Raw genomic sequence first — 22,287 nt, 5'->3', positions numbered from 1 at the left:
GGTAACTGAACTCATCTCCCATGAGGCACGTGGCATATCTGAATCTAAATATTTTGGGTTTTGTCCTTAAACCAAAACCTATTTGGTTTTCAGGGGGTTGTTTTTTTGATGAAAGATCAAAAACTTTGAAAAAAGCAGAGTTGTTTCTTGAAAACTTTCATTTAGATGAAAATCCAATTTTCTATCCAAAACCAGTTTGGATGGAAAATTTTAAACCAGCCCTTCAAGTAATATTGGCATACTTCACAGGAGTGTCATGAAGGTAAGTTAATTGAATGTTCATGAGGTGTTCAGACAGCATTGCAACAAGCGCGATGGACAAAGTTTTAAATAAACATTTGTACTGAAGAACTCCTTCAAATAAATATCACCATCAAGGCAAATCCCAAAGAGACATAACCTCCTTGCAGATTGAGTGCTACCCAGATCCATCTCTAGCTAGGTCCTTAAGACAGCCTATCTGGATGTTCAGTCTTTGTCCGTCATTGGCAATATTATCTTGCCACTGACACTTTTGTCGATCATGTGATTGCCAGCCCTGTAGCAGCATTCCTTAGTAAACACTCTATGTAATTTGTTGGTCTTCCCTCCTAATAATATGTTAATGCCTGAGAAGTTGCTGAAACCAAACCATAAATATCTTCATTGCTGATCTTGTCCTGCTTTCATAAATTTTTTTAGTGTTTGCTAATTACTGATGTTCACTTATGCAATAGCTTCCCCTTCCCCTTTCAGAGTCACTCTCTTTGTCCAATTCAAACAGGTCGTGGGATCAAATTCTGTTCTTGGATGTACACACTCAGCTCCCACTGAGATCAAAGGGGCTACAGACATACATCTGAAGGCAGAGTTTGCCCCCTCATGAGTATGTGACACTGCAATTATTTCCATGGCAAGAGTTTGTGATGCCTTAAACACAGGATATTGACTTCACTGTCAGGATTAAACAATAGGGGAAGCTGAACTGAAAGGGAGAAAAGCGCTTATTATACACAAACTATCCTAACAATAGCCAAGGCTCTATTGCTGAGATACGGAGTGAATTTATTTTAATAAATGTTCTATTCTCAATTTGCTTCCGTATGAATTTTCCGTTTTACAAGAAACCTTTTTACAGCCATGAAGCTCTAAATAATAGTGGCTTTTTGTTCAATGTGAAGGAAATGATCTGAATTTTGCTTGGTAGAAAGTCATTCTCTTAATTAAAACAAACAAACAAATTTAAGAGTTTTGGCACGGTGATTAACATGAGCTGCTTTTCTGGGCATGTTTCCCCTCCTGATTGTAACTGGTTGGGCTGAGGATTGCAGCTGTATTTATAGTAAGTTGCCACCACAGTTGCCAACTTTCACGTGGCAAATAAGCACCCCGGCTTTCACAATAAGCCAAAAATCAAGCTAATCCCATTTCAAACCAAGGCCAAAACAAGCCAATCCCTAAGAACCCCAACACTATGTAACTAGATCCCCCCAGCATGCAGTCTGGGACTGTGGTGGGCCCGCTGTGCACCCCTGACTCTCTCCCTCCTTTGCTCTGCTTGCCTCCCCTTGCCCCTGCTTTCCAGGAGCTGAGCAAAAAAAAAAAAAAAAAAGCCACAAGCCAAAAACTAGCCAACAAGCAACTCACAAGCCAATTAAGCCAAAAACAAGCCCAATTTCTGAGTTGTTTTCTTGTTTGTGGGTTTGACATGTCTGGTTGCCATCATAAACAAAATATTGCACTTCACCCCAGGAAGATATTAACATAGTCAATTTGTAAATCACGATAGCTTAATTTCAGTGCTAAGCTACCCTACCTCACAGACTTTATCACAGACTGTATCATCTCTGCAGAGCTTGAGAGAGGATGCAAGGGTGGTTAGTGGTCTAGATGAGAAAGATAAGATATCCCACACATAGAGCTAGGATTGCTTGTCAGCTTGCTCTTAAGCGAGCATTTGTTGCTTATGGGAAGCACTGGCTGAAGTCTATCACTTACCTCAGAGTCTGCACATGTCATGGTATTAACCGGGGTGCTGAGTGCAGATGCAAGACTTTCTGCACCACCATGCAGTAGGTTGATATGGGGCTCTGAGTTGCCGTACAGGAGGTAATCATTTTATAGGGGAGGAAATGAGGCACTGAGAGGATAAGTTCAAGGTCCTATAGCACATCAGTGGCAGAGCCCACGTAAAACTTCTGACTCCACGTCCTGTGCTCTAACCACTAGACATGCTCCGTCTCCAATCTTGAGACAGTTTTTCAGAATTGCTCAGCATTCATAATCAGGGCCACTTATTTCAGAAGAGCTCTCATTTAGAGAACTAATTATGTGCCCAGTATCTTTTTTAAAACTTCAGCATGTTGAGTATTTTGAAAATCTGGCCATAAGTTTCACAGTGGGAGATGCTGGCTGCTGAGCCCTTTTGAAAATCTGGTCCTCATTTGGGAGTTTTGAAAATCTGGCCTTATTTGGGGGTTTAAATGGGAGTTGAGCGGTTATGAAAATCTGACCCCAAAACAGGTGATTTCAATGGCTTTTGTTATTCAGGAGGTTATTCAGATCATAAATTGTCCTTTCTGTCCTTAAAAATCTACGAACAGTACTATATTTGCTCTGGAAGTTCTTCTGGTTTCAGAGTTGGTCAGCAAATGCACAGAAAGAGTCAGTGTCTTTAAACTAAACATAATGCAAAGAGAATCATATTTTATGACACTGAATTAAACCTCCTCAGTTCAATCAGCAATTACATCCTCCGCAATCACTGGCAGGCATTTACTTAAGGAATAAAAAGGTGGAGGATTTCAGTAACATAGAAAAACCATGTCTTATCTCCGTACCTTTGGCTGTTGTTACCCGTAGATACCATCAGATCCTGATGTCTCGACCCTAATCAGCCTGGCTGCATAAGTCTAATAGACACTTGTGTTCTGTTTTCGAAACACAAGAGGGAGCTAAAAATTAGAGAGACAACACATGGTCACTCATTAAAATTCCAGTGAGAAGGGGTGAGTTTCATGACAAACCTCAAATTTTATCTATGTTGGAGGTGTTTTATCAGGGTAGCATGACGATCACTCCAGTTTACTATTGTTTCCTATGAAACAGAGCCTTCTCTGTACTATGGTCTGATATGGTAAAGTGCCCAGTGATGTAAAATTCAGGATGTTGGTCACAGAATTAAGAAAAACACCATATATATATGGTGCTACAAACCATAGATGAATAACAGTTCTTCTACCAATTATATAGTTATAAATAGCTGCTGAAATTAAACTACATTCCTGCATGTGTAGTCACAAAAATACTGTAATTTTAAAATGGTGTTTTGATGGATTTAACTCGAGTTTTTAAATTAAGGTTTTAAAGTTTAATCAATGTAAACATTTACTTTACAACACAGTGTGGGAAAATTGAACAGTACTACATGCATCTAATTAATAATTCCAGACTTTTGTGTATATAAGGTCGTAAGACCATATATATTTTTCTTATGCACCCCCATTCTCAGTCTGTATATTCTACATAATTTCTTGGTGATAGATCTTGGAGTTGATATATTGGTTCAGACTGTGAATTTAAAGTCCTCACAAATCCTTTCAGTTTAAATGTATGAAACAGAACAAATCAAAAGAGCAGGAGTTACATTCAAAAGTTTGTCTTCCTCCACATTCCATAACCTCTTATATTACCTTTTTAAATTAAATAACATGTTAGATGCTCAGTTAATTTTAATGGTTTTCAGAGAATAAAATAGATGTGTGAGAGAGAATACTGCTGTTTGAAATGAATGTGTGTGGGAAAGAAGGGATGTGTTATACAGAGGTAGTAGCAGTGGGTGGGGCACTCCTGGACTGTTCTTGTTTGACACTTACTTGTTTTGTGACCTTGGATAAGTCATTTAACCTGTCTGTGCCTCAGTTTTCCCATATGTGAAATATGTATTCTTATTATAGCCATCTCACAAGGGTGTTGTGAACTCATTGTTCCAAAGGTGCTTTAGCATTCTTGTTTGACAGACGCTAATATATTTATGATACTTTAAGTTATACACCTACACTGGCTTTAAAGGTTAAAAAAATAATTTTGACATATGAGGTAAGTGCACATTTTGATTGACAGATTTTGGGTATTCTTTTCACATTCTCTACTAAGAATAGTTGTATGAGTTTATACATCAAGCTTAAAAATATATATATATTTGTTTTTTTGAATACACACAGAAGGAAGTCCAAGAACTGAAAGAGGATAGGATAGCCAATAAGGGATTAGAACAGCAAGTGCTGACCTTGAAATCCCAACTAAGGGACCAGACTGTATTACAAAGTCAGTTTCAAGACTTGCAAAACCAAGTGGAATGCCTTCAGGCTCAGCTGTGTGAAGAGGTATAATAAAGCTGGCTTTTATGTGCTTAACTGAGTGGACTAACATGGGCTTAGCTTGCTGATTCCACTTTATTCTTCTGACATGAAAGGACCAAAATATTCTTCTTTCTAAGGAATGGTTATAAGGGCAATAAAATGGTGTGTACAGTGCAGCCACATAAAGCTGATCATGGCTAGGGAGTGAAAAGATGGTGGTAAAATGTCTGAGTGCCTGACATGGAAAGATGATAGTCTTTCCATGGTTAAGGCTGCTGCCAAGCTCCATTATAATTCCTGTAGTCTAACTGCAGGCAAAATGGCATCCAAATTTCTTCTCTGGGGAATCTTGCTCTCCTCTCTCCAATATCTGGATTTCTAAAATTCCCATCACTGTAATATATAGATGCTGTACAAGACTACAAAACATAGCAAAGTCTATCCAAAGTTGTGCCAAGATCCATGCACACATGATCTATGCCCACATTTGAAATCTGTCATCAAATGCTCATGGAGAAAATTCCTCCTGTTACCACATGTTATAGATGAGGAAAGGGGAAACTACTCTCTGGAGAAGCTGTATAAAAGATTCATTGGGTACAGGAGGGGATGCATACATAATGATGGATACCAGAATAAGGCTTTTAATGTGGTGTTGCTGTGATTAAGTAACCTGAGGTGGCCAGTGATGAAGCAGCTCCTTAAACTACCAAAACATTGTAAAGGGAATCTTGAATAACTGAGTACAAAATGTTTTTCATTGTTTTAGACTGAGGAACTTCAGAAAAGAAAGACTGAAGCTGACCTGACAGTAGCTCCACTCAAGGTAGTGTATTTTGCTGAAACTGTTGCAGCATCTCTGACCTTTTTCATTGGTTCCAAAGCAAGCTTAATTTGCAAAAAGAACGAGGAATGCTTGTGGCACCTTAGAGACTAACAAATTTATTTGGGCATAAGCTTTCGTGGGCTAAACCCACTTCATCAGATGCATGCCCATGAAAGCTTATGCTCAAAAAAGTTTGTTAGTCTCTAAGGTGCCACAAGTACTCCTCGTTCTTTTTGCTGATACAGACTAACACGCTACCACTCTGAAGTTTAATTTGGTTATTCTTAATAACAGTATGCTTAGCCACACTCTTTCTGTAGTGTGTTGTATGCCTGCTTCCAGTGAGACCCTCCTGAATGTTAGCCATTTGACTTTAATTGGACTGCAGGCCCGGGGTTAGGAGGGGAAGCTGATATCATTGCTACTATTGCTGTTCACCTTGCCACCAGAGGGAACTAGTACACAGAGAACTGAACTATCCATTACTAGTTATCTGCATGTGTTTTTTGTGGTTGTGATGCTGCAGAGCTTGATGGCTCAGAAATATAGGAATATGAGCTATGTCTTAAACCATGATATCAAAATCTGCTTAGTCAGATTAGACCAAAAATATAAACACACTAGGGAACTGATGTCTGTTTGTTTGTTGTTATGCTACATAGGCTAAGCTATCTTGCCTTGTCCGGAAATGCCATGAAAGAAACAGCTTGATTACCCAGCTGCTCAGGGAATTTCACAGGCATGGAATTATGGATTCCATTTTCAGTGAAGAGGCAAAGAATTTAGTGAACGACATGGTGCTAGCAGAGTACACTACCACCTTTACGTCTGTTCGCAATCGAGAGGTAAATGCATACAAATTCCCAGTTGCACCAGTCAATACCGGCGCTCTGTATAAAGTGTATGTAGCCAGATGGTGAAATGTGTATTCTTAAATTTTACTGACTTTTATTAAATCAGTGGTGGGGGGCCCAAAGTATCATTTATCAGAAAATAAATGGGTCCAGATTCGCAGTTGCGGTAAATCAGCGTAGCTCCAGTGGAGCTCTGCCAATTTACCCCCGCTGTACACTGGGCCGTCGTCTCTGGAGGAGGTCACATGGTACGTCTGCCACCCGTGTGACAGTCAGATGAAGACATAATAGACATAATATGCCCAAATTCCCTGAAATGTCTTCTTCACCCATCTCCAAATATAGAAAGAGAGAGAGAGAGAGATTTCTTTTCTATTTTGTGATAAGAAGTGGGGCATCACTGTAAGTTCAGCTTGTGATGGAATATACCTAGTGCTCGGCTAGGTGAAGATACCCCCCAAAAAAGTACATAACTGCTGATGTTGAAAACTGTTGTTAATAGAGTGGAGAATTACCCATCTAGTCTCCATTCTTCCCGTCCTCCTTTGCTCTTCTTCCTCTTTTCCCGCGCTCTCTTCAGCCTGAACATAGTATGCCTCCAGTAGCTCCCCTCACCTTATCTCTCAAATATTACCTCCCACACCTTGTCTCTCAAATACTTTTGGTAAGTGCAAGGGTTCATAACACTAGGTAGCCTCATACAGAAACCTACTATATGGCTGGAGGAATAAAGACATTTGGGTTAGAGATGTTTTGTAAAATTGGAGTGCTTACCCTGTAGATAATATTACCAAAAATTAAAGAAGAACAATATATGGTGCCTTATTTTTTCTCCAAAGTAACAGCCGTGTTAGTCTGTATTCACAAAAAGAAAAGGAGTACTTGTGGCACCTTAGAGACTAACCAATTTATTTGAGCATAAGCTTTCGTGAGCATCCGATGAAGTGAGCTGTAGCTCACGAAAGCTTATGCTCAAATAAATTGGTTAGTCTCTAAGGTGCCAGAAGTACTTCTTTTCTTTTTTCTCCAAAGCCTCCCAGAATTATATTGAGGATAGCATTGCAGGACTGGTTCCTAGAAACAGTTTATTCATTTTTCAGTTTTGAACTGCTAGTTTATTTACCTGCAGAAACAGAGATGGTTCAGAGTGGATATATGCCAGGTTAGTGCAGATATGCCTGTTTACAACAAAGCTTAATTACATTTTTAAAGCATTTATTATTAAATGGCCTTTCTGCTAGGAATGTCCATTAAGAGATTGACCAAGGAACGTTTTTTTTCTCAGTACTGTACTTCATTTGTTTGGCAGACAAATTGCACTAAGAAACTCAAGAGCAGAAGTGACACACATATGCAATAAGAACTACTTGTTTCATGCTTTTAAAGCTCTTTCTTAGCTCCTGCTGTGCTCAGACATATATAAACAACATGAAGATGTATGGGGTTTTGGAATGTAATACCATTCAGGCAAAGGCAACACAATGACTTATGGCAAAGTATGACCATAAGGTTATGCTGGTGTTTCTTTTCTGCATGTTCCACTGTATTTCATGTATTTCTGCATGTTCCACTGTGTTTCACTGAAGAGGTTTGTTTGTTCTTCTTATTCATTACATTTTAAGAGCTGCCAGAAATAATACTTGCTTCTCTATCTTGTTAAAAGAGTGAGTTAATTGTATGTTAGTTGTACATTGGGGCCTTGATAAGACTCAAAACTATGTTCAGTTCAACTACTACAATTAGGAAAGTGATATAAGATTGTCATTTGGTTCCATAATCTTTTGGAGTTTTCACTTTCCCTTTCTCCCCAAAACCAAGCAGGTTTTTATAGTTCAGCTATTGTGTGTGTGTGTGAGTGGTGTTGTACTAGAGGAATTAGTCTAGGCTCTGTTCCTGGTTCTGCCTTATGCTTTGAGTATGACTTTGGACAAGTCACTTATTTTCTCTGTGCCGCAGTTCCTCATCTAAAATGGAGGTAACATTTCACTGCTCCCAGTAGCTGTTGGGGAAACAAATTAATTAATATGTGTGAGGTGCTCAGATGTTGTTGTGGATGAGTGCCATGGAAAAGCCAATCAGTTACTGTATATTAAAAAATACAGTGCTAAAAGTTGTTTTCCCAGTTGTGTTGAGACCTGTTCAGTAAACACAGGTACCAGCATAAAAATAATGGATTGAGTTTTTTAATTGGCCTCGCTGTCAGCAGGATCAGGCTCATTAAAAATATATATCCTGTAATAGACCATACATGTACATGCCACTTAACAGACAAATAAAAGACAGGATGTCTGCCCCAAAGGGCTTCCAGTCGGTAGCAATGGGACTCTATACAGGTGCAGATGGTCCAATTTAGTAGATTGCAATGCAGGATTGGAGCCTAAATTAATTCATAATTTAACAAATACTGATTGCAGTGGCTGAGGAGACAGAGAGCGTACATTTATATCCATGTGATACATTTTTGATTTTCATAATCAACTATTAAATAATGCAGCCCTATCGTAAATTGAATTTATTTTGCATCTTTGACCATTTCACCAACATTTTGTTACTATTATTCTCAGCAAAAACTACTTCTAACATTCCAAAGCTATGACCAGCTTTCAAACTGAAACTAAACAGTCAGTCAGAAAGGAATCTAACACAAACATTTCCTTCTTTCCCCATAAATCATCCTCAACATTTCAACGGGTGCTATAGAAAACCCCGACATAGACAGAGTTCCCCCTCCTAAGATTCCTGATAGATAATTGATTTTACTCATTTCTCAACCAGAGATAACTTTAAGGTCTGATATCTTGAAACTCATCAGGCCTGAACACACCTTGTTTATCCTATTGGGGAACTGGAACTCAAAGTTTTGCAATGATATAGGGCTGTCCTGGAAACCCATCGAAGTCTATGGGAATCTTTCCATTGACTTCAAGAACCTTTATATGAGGCCCACGAACTCTTTGTGTCAGGAGATATCAGACTTAAAAATTATAACAGAAAAAATCTATTTAAGATCTCTTTTTAAAGTGCTAGTTTTGATTCTCCACTTCATTTGAGTTAGTACAGTTCCCAATGCAGCAAGGGGCTTATGCACATCAATAGGGCTACTCAAATGCTTAAAGTTAACCACGTGCTTAAGTGTTGTGCTGAATCAGGGCCGAACTGGCTGGTGGCCATTCCATTAAGTATGAATTTATTTAGACTGTTTATTTAGAAAAAATGTTTTCTTTGCAATAAAAACCCTTTCAACTAAATTACATATGAAAAATTGTTAACAACATTAAGGTTATATGATATAAAACGAACAACCTCGAAGATGCGACTTTGAGTTAATAGTGCTGGCTAGATCCTCAACTGGTCTAAATCAGCATTCTCCAGTGACTTCAAAGGAGTTTTGCTGATTCACACCAACCGAAGATCTAGCGTGAGTTAAGCACAGGTTAGCAGACATCACTCTGAATTTCCTCGATTGGTTAGTTTTACAGCCCAACATTATATATTTGAACCAGTTTTCAGTGACACAGCAAATTCAGTTGACTAATGAGGTTGTATTTTCCTAAGTTAACCTTCAGTATCCTTGTTTATATACCAGGCTTTCCACTAATGCCAGGATACAAATTGAACTAATAAGCTTAAGGGAAGGAACACCTCTAGGATCATGGTCTAAGTCCAATAAGATGGGCAGCTTCAGTTTAAATTGTGCTGGAAGGCTTTCCTCACTTCAAAACAATGCACCACATGCAGTATTGTTTGCTATCATTAATTTACTTGCTTAGAAGCCACAACTAAACTGTCAGATTAATTTCAGCTATTGTTCATCTCTAGAATGTCTTTCAGTATGGTCAAAAATAAAGGCCTGTGCAAGAGACCTTTCGTCACTTCTGTAAGTTGTGTTAGAGGAGCATATGTTGTTTGGGGCACTTTTAATGTACGTTTGTGTCTAATATAAACAGGAAGAGCTAGGCAGGCGGAGAAATAACTAGTTTATTTCTAAACATGGTCTCACTGTGAATTCTTCCAAAACTCCTGAAGACCTCCTTATAGTAATGGTAATTGTGATGGAGTGGGAATTCTGCATAATATTTTGTATGAATACTGTGTGTGGCTCAGTTTCCCCTATGAGCTGCATAGTTAACTAGGTTGGGAGCGGGGGAGGAGAAGATTGTTTACTCTTTGCAGAGATCCAAATGTGACTGACGCCTGGCTGTCTGGGGTTTGGGCCCTGGCCCATGCCCATGGAGAGCCTGAAAAAGACAATGGCCACTCCGTTTGTCAGGACATTTGGTACCTGGCAACTAACGACCATGGATGGCCCACTCTCTGCAGGAAGTCAGCTGGAGTGACCAGCTGGAGAACAAAGGGCTAAGGAGGGTGGCCAGGTGACCTTGTTTTCCAGGAACAAGAACAAAGGAGTAAAGAGGGGTCCCTTAGGGTTGTTCATTGTGGGCTGTTGGAGGGGAGGAGAAGCTTCTGGACTGGGACTATAGAGGGGTCAGAGAGGACTCTTGGCTCAGGACTGACCCAGATGCTCTTTGCTGTCACTTTCTGTTTTCTATGTTAACTAAGGACTTCCTATGCTGGGTTCCAGACATCTAATAAACCCTCCTGCTTTTACAACACTGACTGAGTGTCACCCCAGTTTAAGTAAGTTGGGGGTGCATTGCTCCCTTTGGGTGTGTTAGTCTCCCTCAGGTTCCTGACTCAGGTGGACTTACAGAAGGGTGCTCATGGCATAAAGCAGGGGTGCTGAAGGCTCCGAAGTTTGGACCCAGGAGGCAGTGAAGCCAAGGGGCTTACCCCAGTGAGAGAGTGTGACTATAAGGGGATTGACACACTGAATGGGTCCTGCCAGGGACTGTTCCAGAGCAATTCAAGAGCACTGGACTTATGGATCCATAACAGTAATTAATTAGACAACTGAAAATCTAATGATGAGGTTTTAAAAAATAGAAAGTATGTAACTAATGGTTACTTAGATTATAAGCTTTTTGGGGCAGGGACTGTCTTTTTGTTCTGTGTTTGTACAGCGCCTAGCACAATGGGATCTTGGTCCATGTTCGGGTTACCTCGGTTCTATGGTAATACAAATTAATAATAATTAATAATGCGGTCAATTGTTGCATCCAGTTTGTCTGTCCTTTCTTTGAGTGTGGCTTGTTTAGATTGGAAGATCTTTCTTCTAAACAGCTTTTCTTCCTACCTGCTTGTAACGTGCCTTGCACAATAATAATAATAAGGATAATTAATAAATAAACCCTTCCCAATAAAGAATATGTCAGTGTGCCCTGATCATTACGTATCATTCCTCCCTACTCCATTCCATTCTGTTCTGGACCATAACAATGCTGTCAGGGGCACCACCTCTATTGTGTATTTTCCAAATTTCCTGAGATCAAGTTCTGAGGGAGAATTTGGAGGACAAGGAGACAATGTGACCAGAGTTGGAGATAATGTTCTAATCTGGGCTGGATCTCAGTGAAAATCAACCTCTGAGCCTTCAGGATAAATAGTAATAGTTTAAATGGTAAGAACACCAGATTCACCTGGCATGAATGGGAACTGTTTATATCTCACTTTTGCTTCAGATTGCTAACCTGTGACTGACTTGCATGGCAGTGCAGGGGACTAAGACAGTTTAACATGGCCTCCATCATCCCCTGCCCATCTACACAAATACACATGTAGCTATGCAGGATCCGCCTGGATCTTTTCTTGAGTCCAGGCATAGAGGGGACATTAGAGGCTGCAGATTCAATACTTCAAGTGGGTAAGGAGTGGGCATAGCCATGGCTCCACCTCTCCAACCTCTGTGCTGAAGCAGGCAATGAGCCAATGCAATGTACTCCCCCCTCTTCTGTCTCCTTCCTACAAACCTGGAGCTCTGGAGGAATTGTGAATGAATCACATTTCCTTTCTGGAGCTGCTCCGGAGACAATGCAGGCCAGCATTTTTCAGTTTTCATGGGACACATTGGTTTTTATACATTTTCCTGAAGCTTTAAAGAAAGGAAGAACCAGGTATAGAACTTCTCCAACTGAGTGAGCACTTTGATTTGTAGGACAGGGGCTAAATGATGAACAGAACAGTAGAACTGCTTCCTCCATCATATTAGGACAACTTTTTCTGAGGCCTCTTGGGTGGAACAATGGAATCTGGTCTATATTTGTATAAATACTGCTTTATCTCTTACTGTCATGTGTATCAAACTTGAAGAAAATAGGCTTGAAATGACTTTCTAAAACCCCATAATAAAAAAAATCTCCGCATAAATGGTCAGAATCTGAATTTACCGAGCATTTAGGGAGGAGAGTTGGTCTGGATCTTGGAGGCTAGTTCTGGTTCAGCTCTGAAGCCTGTTCCTATCAAGTGCTGATCACTCCTGGAAGGGGATGAGTCCCTTTGACTCCCTTTTTAAGGTCCAAGATTTGTCACAGGATCAGGCCTCTAGTTATGACACCACAGGAGCAGACAAAGATGACTTTTGTTCTATTAGAAAGCCTAGGGGGAGAAGGGGAAGGAATAGAGAAGACTTTTTTTTTTCAAATACAAGAGGGCAAATCCATTGGGCGAGGCATGCTATCATTAACCTTCAAAAAGATGATTGAAAATAGCGGGATACAAAATAACATATATATTAAAAAGGTGCTGGACCGAGTGCCCTCTTGGATGTCATATTTGATTCAGATAAGCAGTTCTGATCAATAATTGTTTTAACGTCTGTTCTTGCAGAGACAATCCCCGCAATTTGCAATGCCTGAGAAGACAGCACACAGACGAGGTTAGTATCATTTTTATTTTAAAAGAAAATTGTTTGTAGCTTAGGTAGTTTGGAAATTGTTTTCTGACCTCACACATAATACACTATAGATGTCTTGCAACAGTTTTTGCTTCAATATATAAGCGGGAAAACAGTTGTCTAGAGCAAAAAAAAATTCTTAGTAGAGTAGCATCCATAATCAATTGTTAAAGTATTTTCCTAAACTACTTGATGGTCTTTTATTTTCCTGGTAAGTGTTGCCTCCTAGCTTCAGACAAAATGTGCAGTGAAAATTGTCCAGAAGCATTAACTCTTTCTTCTCCAAACATGTGAAGGTTTAAAAAAATGTGGGTGCTTTTTAGGTCTTACCAATGTGTGACCTTACTGGTGGAATGGCAATTTCTTTTAACTATTCCAGCAGATGCTTCTCCTACACCCCTCCCATTTGGCATAGTCTGTAGAAACTATAGAGGAAGACTAAACTCATTCCAAAGGGAGTTTGGAAAGGTGGAATTAATTATTGAAAAAATAAAGGGGCAAAAATTAATTAATAGAAGAAATTATCTGAAAATTCAACATGTAACTTTGAGGAGGAAGCACATGTACCCTGAGAGTAAGATAGGGAAATGACTTGTGGTAGGGTTGAGGCACATTTTGGGAACAAAATTCTCAGTGCTGTCTGTAATGCACTAGGAATATCTCCTGCTCTTCCCCCCCCCCCCCCCCCCAGGTTCTTGACCAGGATTTCAGAACAATTAAAGTAGAGCCTGTCCCCAGAAACTCATCCAAGGTTTTAAATGTAACCCAGTGTATACTTTGGGAATTTAGTTAGTATTGTAAAGATAAACATCTAGAGCATTCTTGTTCAGTAATGCTCATGGTTATATACCTCACTACTGAGTTTCAGTACTTTGACTCCTGGAGCCCTCAGTATCCTGAGACACAAAACAGAGCTGGTACTGAGAAACAGATACTTGTAAAAAGGACATTTCATCACTTTAACCAAATGCCAAGTGGATTTTTATGTAGAGTGTAGGAAACTAAATGTATGGTAAGCTTTTGATGATTTGATGCTGTGTTTTTCTGGTAGCTTCACAGACTCTTATGCCTACTGGGGAAGACAGTGATTTGCATCTGAGTGGGTCATTGCATTCTAGAACCTGCACCGCTACTGCTGACTTTCATCTGTCACCAGAGATGCCTCAAACTGTGCTTCCTGTTGTGAGTAAATTCTGATCCACTAATTTTAGAACCAATCTCTTCATGCCCTAGAATGTTTGAATACTGCCCTTTGTAATCTCTCCATCCCTTATGGCCTGTCAGCATTCTAATGATGTATGTGAGTATTAGGCAGACCTGCTGTGACTTCCTGAAGCCTTCTCTGGCTTACCTCACTGTCTCCATACTAGTCTTGTTCGTAAATTTAATTTTAACAATTAAGGGCTTGTCTATACTACCGCTTAAATTGATGTAACTTTTACGTCACTCAGAGGTGTGAACCCCCCCCCCGAGTGACGTAAATTCTATCGACTTAAAGCAATGTCTACACCATGTTACATCGTCAGGAGACACTCTCCCATTGACATAGTTTCTGCTTCTTGTTGAGGTGGAGTAATTACATTGATGGGAGAGCACTCTCCCATTAACATAGCGCATCTGGTGAAGACAAGCATTGAGGCAGTTGCGCTGATGTAGCACAGTAGTGAAGACAAGACCTAACTCATTAACAGTTTGAGTTAACCCCCATTGAAAATCAAAAGAAAAGACTCCCATTAACTATTAGGCCCTAATTATTGGGTGCCCATCAATCGTTAGGCCAAAATTAGGCCCTAGAATGAGAAATAGCATCAAGTGATCCAAGATCTCTGCACAAAAGTAGGTCGGGGGTTTTCATTTGTTTGGTAGGAGAGCTATTGATATTTTCACTTAGCTTTTTTATTTTGGGATTGAAAGTGGGGCAGTGAGAGAGATTTCTAGGAGCTATCTAGAGTCAAGCATACACTATGGTAAGATTTCAGAGTAACAGCTGTGTTAGTCTGTATTCGCAAAAAGAAAAGGAGTACTTGTGGCACCTTAGAGACTAACCAATTTATTTGAGCATAAGCTTTCGTGAGTTACAGCATCCGATGAAGTGAGCTGTAGCTCATGAAAGCTTATGCTCAAATAAATTGGTTAGTCTCTAAGGTGCCACTATGGTAAGAGACATTTCCACTTTGGATTGACAAAAGGTTGCTTCCAGGGTACTTAAAAATGTTCGAAGTAAAATTAACATATTATCCTTCTTGATTTTTGTGAATGTGGATTCTGCAAAATTGTTTTTATAAATGTTCCTGCAACATGTTTAATATAGTGACTACTGTTGATCCAAAAACAAACCATTCCTATGAGAAACTTTTTCTAACCTGAATTCCTAATAACAGCATTCTTGGTTGCAGTTACTGCATACTGCTGGAGACACTTCACAGGTCAATGGATTGCCAAATAACCATGGGACCTACCAGGCTGAAGCGAATGAGAAGGCGAGGCCAATTCCTGCAAGCTTTCTACAGAAGTCAGATGACATCTGCTGTGCTCACACAACTCAGAACAAGTGTACTACTTCTCCTTTAAAATTAACATGCCTAGAGAAGATCATAGCCTTGCATCGAGAGCTTAGACAAAACCATCACAGTAATTACCAGGTCAATAAATCACTTTCATAGTTATTAATTTAATGAGATCAATTATTCTTAGCTGTCACTTCATGGATCACATAAATATTTAAATAACCTCTTTATTAGTAGTTAGGACAATCTGAGGAAGATAAACACACAGTGTATTTCATTATGAATCTTCTTACCTTTTGTTTAAGAATTGGTAGTTGCTCCTAGAGAATGTGAAAAAAAATCTGAGGTTTCTTTTCACCCTTGCAGTTCTCAGTAAAATCAGCTTTGGAAATTCCAGGATGGTAACAAACAGAAAACAGCAAAACCTAACCAAAATGTAGCTTCTGATCTGCCTTTTTCTTTCTTCCCTTTTTTTTAATGATCCAATTATTCCTGTGCCCTGAAGCTCTTCGGAGTAATTTCCATTAACTGCAGGAATTCTGTTAAGGACAGAGCTAATCAATTGCATTTGTGACTGCTGCTGTACTAAACAAGCAGGAGATTTTATCCACTTCAAGGCAATACAGCCACCCTTTAACTGTACAAAGAAGATGAGAGACTGCTAGATTAAAAAACATCCATGCCAGATCTTGCAACATGACGTTGTTGAATTTTCATGATGACCTGAAAAGAAATAACTGAAACAAACCAACCAAAACCACATTCTCTATTTTATCACAGTAGCCACTTAAAGAGTCAAGCATGTTCCAAATGATGTATGTTTTAAGACAAGAAACTGCTCCTTATACTAATAACACAGTAACAGAAGTATTATTCTGATAATGTATTAACAAACAGAACCATCTAGACAGCCATATATTTGTGCCACTCAGCCCCTGCTTCCTGGTAATCTATACTACAGTAAATCATGTATATAAAGGACTAATGATGTTACCATTATCATCAAAGAACTATAGATCTTAGAGATGGCAAAAAGCAAAGAACTTTTTGATCATCTAGTCATTTCCCTGCTAGTGCAGGAGCTTAAGAGTTAAATTCCAATGAAAGCATAACAGACATACTGTACAGCTCATAAAATGGAAAAGTACTGCTGACAGCAGTCGTTATGCACAGAATCACGTGGTCTGTTTTACTATATCTTGATATACGCCTTTTTTGTGGTTGCGAACATTCAAAAGTTACATATTCTTCTCCTCTGTCCTCTTCAGATACCTTCATTTGCCTCTTCCAATTCAAAACTGAAGGCGGACTGCAATTTGTCCTCTGTCTGTCATCCAGCCCAAGATGTGACCTCCCAGTCGGTAGTGTCAAAAATGAACAATTCACTGAAACTTTCAGATAGGAGCTCTTTCCATCTCATAGATGGGAGGGACCAGTTGTCTAAACTTGGTGATGTATTCCACAGTCATACAGGAAATCAGCATGCAGGTGCTGTTCTCCAGGGAAGGAGAAAGAAAAATGTCATTATGAATAACACATGGATCTCGGGAGAAAAACCAGATGGCTCAACCTCAGCTACCACAGCAAAAAGCTATTTGTCAGATGTGTTGTCAGCAAGTAATAAAGGTCAAAATCCTACTGGGGAGAAATCAGCTGCACTGGAAAGAGTAAAAGCCTCAGAAATAAAACAAGGTAAAAAGCCTTAACCATGTGATTTTCCCATTGTTATAAATATATTAATCTTTTCTGTCTGCTCTCTGTGAGACAGACTAAGGGAACGTGCCAACTTTCAAATAATCTATTTTAAGCAAGCAGATTCTCTGACCAATGTTTTTAATAACTAGAGGTGGCTAGAAAATGTATTGGAAACAAAATTTTTACAACAAATTGAATAACATTTTACCAACATTTTTCTTCCATTTTTTCACCACTTCTGCTAATAAGACCGCAAACCATCCAAACCTACAGAATTTTCAACATCTAATTTACCTTCCAATTTTCTTTCTGCTGTTAGTTTACTATTTTTCATTTTCTCAGTTTGGATTGTGAAAATCAATTAAGTCAGTTTCACATTTATTTATAGCCCTTTGCTTCAATATACAATGTGAAGTACTACAGGAAAGTCTTTGTTTAATGACTGTTTCCTTTGGAATTCAAGGAAATATATAATGGACATAGGTTCTATGAAAAGCAGATTCGTTTTTTGTCAGTGTATCTTAAATTATACATTTTTCTGTTTAGCTGAATGATAAAGCAGTGTATTCCTATAGGGTTTAGGATCTGAAAAATATCACTTAATGACAGTTTAAGTTGTTTCCTAAGGACCAGACTGGACGCCCCTTACTCATATTGGAAAATTCGCTCACTCAGGTAGTCCCGTTGACTGAAATATGAGTACTGGTGAGAGTAACTTTTTATCAACGTGACTAAAGGAAGTCACAATCTGGTCTAAGTGATGTCTTCATCCACACATTAAGGTTAGCCTGTTGTATGATCCCTGCAGTGTAGCGTTTTTCTCTTGTCCTCTATTCTTAGTTGTGGATAGCACCTGGAAGAGATGCAAAAAAGCAGAAAACCCCACAAATCAGTCAGTGATGGAGGCTGTTGGTTCTCAGAGTCAGAGTTTGACATGGACATGCGAATAGATGAGATTAAAAAGGCAATATAGGATATATAGGGCGATACAGGGTAGTCATAGTGCTTCAAGAAGAAGGATTAAGTGATTCAGTGGAGTGGCTCTAAGAGTTTTAATTACCATTTAGAAAGCTTTATTTCACAAGGAATAACTTTTAAAATTACATAAAACTGTATTAGATGTCTGCACAAGTGAATTTTAGGAAAACATTCCCACCAGTACTGTCACCAGTTTACCATTTTTTTAGCAGCTTAAACCATGAACATGGTGGTAAAAATGCCAAAGCCACTGGAGCCTTGGATTATACTGAGTTCCCAGTATAATTCAGTATAATCCCAGAAATTCTCTATTGTGTAGCCAGTTCAGGAGATGTAAAGGAACCATCATTCTGTACTTTTTAAAACAGGATTTTTATTTTTTTTTATCAGTGAAGTACCCATTTTGGCATGTATCAGTTACATACTCCTCCTTTCTGAGCTGGTTGATCATTCTTTTGGCCCAGCAGGTGACTATTTTGCCCATTATTCTGCCCATTAAAGATCAGAAATGCATGGCATTGACTTGTTGTGAGGACGCTTTAACGCATATGTACAAGGGCTGTATTTTCATGGGGAAACATCTGGTTTTTGCTTGGGACGGTAAGGGTGCAATTACACATGACAATAATGAAACTGATCCTTGTTCGGCACCTTCTATAATAAATACAGACCAGCTCCCAAGGGAAAAGCAGAACAATATCTCAGCATACTCTCCAGACAGATAAGATCCCCTTTGGCGCTCCAAAACTCAGGCTCCTGCTGCTGATGGTCAGAATAGCACTATGGCATCTCTTAGCTTAGCCAACAATTCTATAGACACAAACACATAGTAAATAAAATGTCAAACTACCTTGCTTAATGCTAACAAGCTTCCAATATGAAAAACGTGTATATTTAAAAAATGGCAATATTTGTACTGGTAAAATGATAAAGTACATTAATAGTCATTTTTATTGAAGCTTTGCCTTCCTGATATCAGCTAGGAGATGGATGTTTACTCATAAATTTAGCCTGTAGGCCAAACCCTGGTATATTAAACATGTTAACATATAAGACGATAGGCCCTATAATGGGATGATGGGGCCAAACTTGTGAATAATCCGTGGGAATACCTGTGTGAATAGGGTTACTTACCGGAGTATGTTTTGCATATGTGCACCAGGATATATGGTGTAATAGATTCTGATAAACATTTCCTTTGAACACCACTACTATAGTGTAAAAGAGAATTATCAAATAAAGCAAATGGATTAATTAAACAAATGCAAGATTGTGTCTTTTTAGACACAGTGGACTTCAATTAAATATTAATAATCCCTACATATTAAAAATGTATATAGCAAGTATATTATTTCTAAATACAAAAATAAGTGCAAATACAGTGGTTGCCATTAGTTACTATTGGCTAACAGTTATAAGTTAGCTTTCTTGTCAGTGTAATGGACAAATGTAGAATTTTAGATACTGCGCTGGGAAAATGCCAACTTTTTAATGGTAACCTCCATAGATTGCTGTATTCAACAACATAAGAAAAGGCAGTTCACCTGAAGTTTTACTTCTTTAATCTTCCCCTCCATCCGTCTCCTGCACGGCACCCAACAGAGTTTTCAGGTGAGAAATGATAGGTCAGTTTGTACCTATATATGTGGATAAAGACTAGAGGATGTATTACATCAACAAACCATGTCCTTCAAGTTCTTTAAATATAATAATTCATTATGTATAGAAGCTAGCTCCAAACTGTGCCAATCACAGGCCAGATGGTCCATATATTGGTGTCCTGCCAAGTTGAGGCCCTCTGGGACTCTGGGTTTACCACTAGGGCTTGGCAAACTGTTCATAAAGAATACATTGATGACTGTAGCCCTTTATTCTGTGTGAACAATTTTAGTAAAATCAGAACTGGGTAAATAATAAACATGTTACATGAACATGTGGCCATGGATTGCTTTCCCACTATTTAAGTCTTTAGCGATTCTCTATTTGTTAATTGTGGCCTGTGAGTGGTTACCTTAATCAAATGATATTATTTCTGCTCCAGCTGGATGATCAAAACATTTATGAATGGAAGGAAAATGGATTCCGATATGGCCACTGTCATAAATATAAAGAGAAGGGTAAACACCTTTCTGCATTCAGAACTATAAAATCCCTCCAGCCAGAGGCAAAACCCTTTCACCTGTAAAGGGTTGAGAAGCTAGGATAACCTCGCTGGCACCTGAGCAAAATGACCAATGAGGAGACAAGTTACTTTCAAAGCTGGAGTGGAGGGAAAACAAAGGGTCTGTCTGTGTGTGTGATGCTTTTGCCGGGAACAGAAAAGGAATGGAGTCTTAGAACTTAGTAAGTAATCTAGCTAGATATGCATTAGATTTCTGTTTTGTTTAAATGGCTGGTAAAATAGCTGTGCTGAATGGGATGTATATTCCTGTTTTTGTGTCTTTTTGTAACTTAAGGTTTTGCCTAGAGGGAATCTCTATGTTTTGAATCTAATTACCCTGTAAGGTATTCACCATCCTGATTACAGAGGTGATTCTTTTACTTTTTCTTCAATTAAAATTCTTCTTTTAAGAACCTGATTGCTTTTTCATTGTTCTCAAGATCCAAGGGTTTGGGTCTGTGTTCGCCTATGCAAATTGGTGAGGATTTTTATCACGTCTTCCCCAGGAAAGGGGGTGTAGTGCTTGGGGGGATATTTTGGGGGGGAAGACGTCTCCAAGTGGGCTCTTTCCCTGTTCTTTGTTTAACACAGTTGGTGGTGGCAGCATAAGGTCCAAGGGCAAAAGGTAAAATAGTTTGTACCTTGGGGAAGTTTTAATCTAAGCTGGTAAGAATAAGCTTAGGGGGTCTTTCATGCAGGTCCCCACATCTGTATCCTAGAGTTCAGAGTGGGGAAGGAAACTTGACAGCCACACAAATACTTTTAGCATGAAGCTGCCGACAGATTCACAAGACTTTCATTTCCCACCCAAATTCTTGCAAAAGTTCACAGAAAACAAATAAATAGGGTTGATAGTACCTTTTGAAATGAGTGTTCATGAGCATATTTTTGCAATATTTGCCCAGATTTCATTATTTTTTACACTTGAGATTCCCAGTCTTAAAGCCAAAGCATTTAATCTTAAGGGCAAACTCTTTTAAAAAATCAATAGAGAATAAATATAATATGAAGTATATGGTGATCTGATGAATAAAGTGTTGATAAGCATTGTCATGTGAGAATGGTAAAAAAGCATTCACTTTCTTCCAACACTGAACAAGAAACTTTATTAGAACAAGAAAAACAATAATATCTCTAAAGATGCTTTCTCTCTCTTTGACTCTCAGTTTCACTAAAAAGCTCATGCCTAAATCCTATCCTATTCCCTTCCTGTCCAATTCTTTTTTTTTTTTTTGGCTATGAATTTAAAAAGACACAACACTATCTTGAGAGGCCATAAATGAGTTATGAAGGTCATTGTAAAAGAATGCCAATAAAACCCATATACCACACCATCATGCATTCTGCATATCCCACATATTTTTCAAAACAACTATCTTAGAATTGTTTTAAAAATATTATTCACACAATTTTTCATACCTCACCACCTGTAACTCCAGGCTTCCTTAGTGTACAGGTTTGAAAGTGAAAACTGAAATGATTATCAATAACATTTTAGAAACCTCTAAAAAAGACATGAAATAGCTTTCCCATAAATAATAAAGTTCCAGTTGTAGTGTCATTAATTCCAGGACATTCAAGAGATTCCCAAAGGAACACACATGTCTGTGTAGCCCTTTGGGAGTCAAGGAATCTCCACTAGGGAAGGGGGAGGATCTGGAGAACCTTTGAAAGGAGATAAGTTGGCAAAACTCGTGGCTTTCATTACAAAAGTGGTGGGTTATGCCAGCATCCACTGTGGTTCACTTGCAGATTTTGAGTTCCCATAAAATGGATATTAAATTCCACTATAACTAAGGACTATATTATGTCCTCATGTCCTGCATATCTTGTATTTTGTATCATGTAATTTGCATAAGAAAACCAGGGGTCAATCTTCCTCTGAGTCCATCAGGTCTGTGAAGAAACTGAGTTAGTGAGGTTACTCTTGATTAGCATCAGTATAAGTACAAGGAGAATTTGGACCCCTATATTTAAGGTACATACAACATATTTCTTCTGTCCTTAAGAAAGCATATGTATCTAGTGGACATCACTCCTGCTGTAGAAAGACACTGACTTAATTTCTTCTTAGAGATAGCTTTTTCGTTTAGGCCTTAAGCTGACTAGCATTAAAGCCACTTATTGAAGCCAGAT

At 38.8% G+C, this 22,287-nt stretch overlaps 1 protein-coding gene across 1 annotated transcript in view; it reads left to right on the top strand.

Moving 5' to 3' along the window:
• LOC311519166 (uncharacterized protein C4orf50 homolog) overlaps positions 1–22,287 on the top strand; it is an 87,750-nt gene that overhangs the window by 39,073 nt on the left and 26,390 nt on the right. The window contains exons 10-16 of the mRNA XM_084625447.1: positions 4,203–4,364; positions 5,110–5,166; positions 5,829–6,011; positions 12,744–12,792; positions 13,862–13,992; positions 15,207–15,452; positions 16,586–17,009. Coding sequence (XP_084481573.1) covers positions 4,203–4,364; positions 5,110–5,166; positions 5,829–6,011; positions 12,744–12,792; positions 13,862–13,992; positions 15,207–15,452; positions 16,586–17,009 — 1,252 coding nt within the window. The remainder of the gene's footprint in view (positions 1–4,202; positions 4,365–5,109; positions 5,167–5,828; positions 6,012–12,743; positions 12,793–13,861; positions 13,993–15,206; positions 15,453–16,585; positions 17,010–22,287) is intronic.

This window comes from Lepidochelys olivacea, assembly GCF_965140295.1.
Source record: "Lepidochelys olivacea isolate rLepOli2 genome assembly, chromosome: 4".
Lineage (NCBI taxonomy): Eukaryota > Metazoa > Chordata > Testudines > Cheloniidae > Lepidochelys > Lepidochelys olivacea.
Note: the sequence above shows the minus strand (reverse complement) of the source record. Positions and strands in the feature narration are given on the sequence as shown.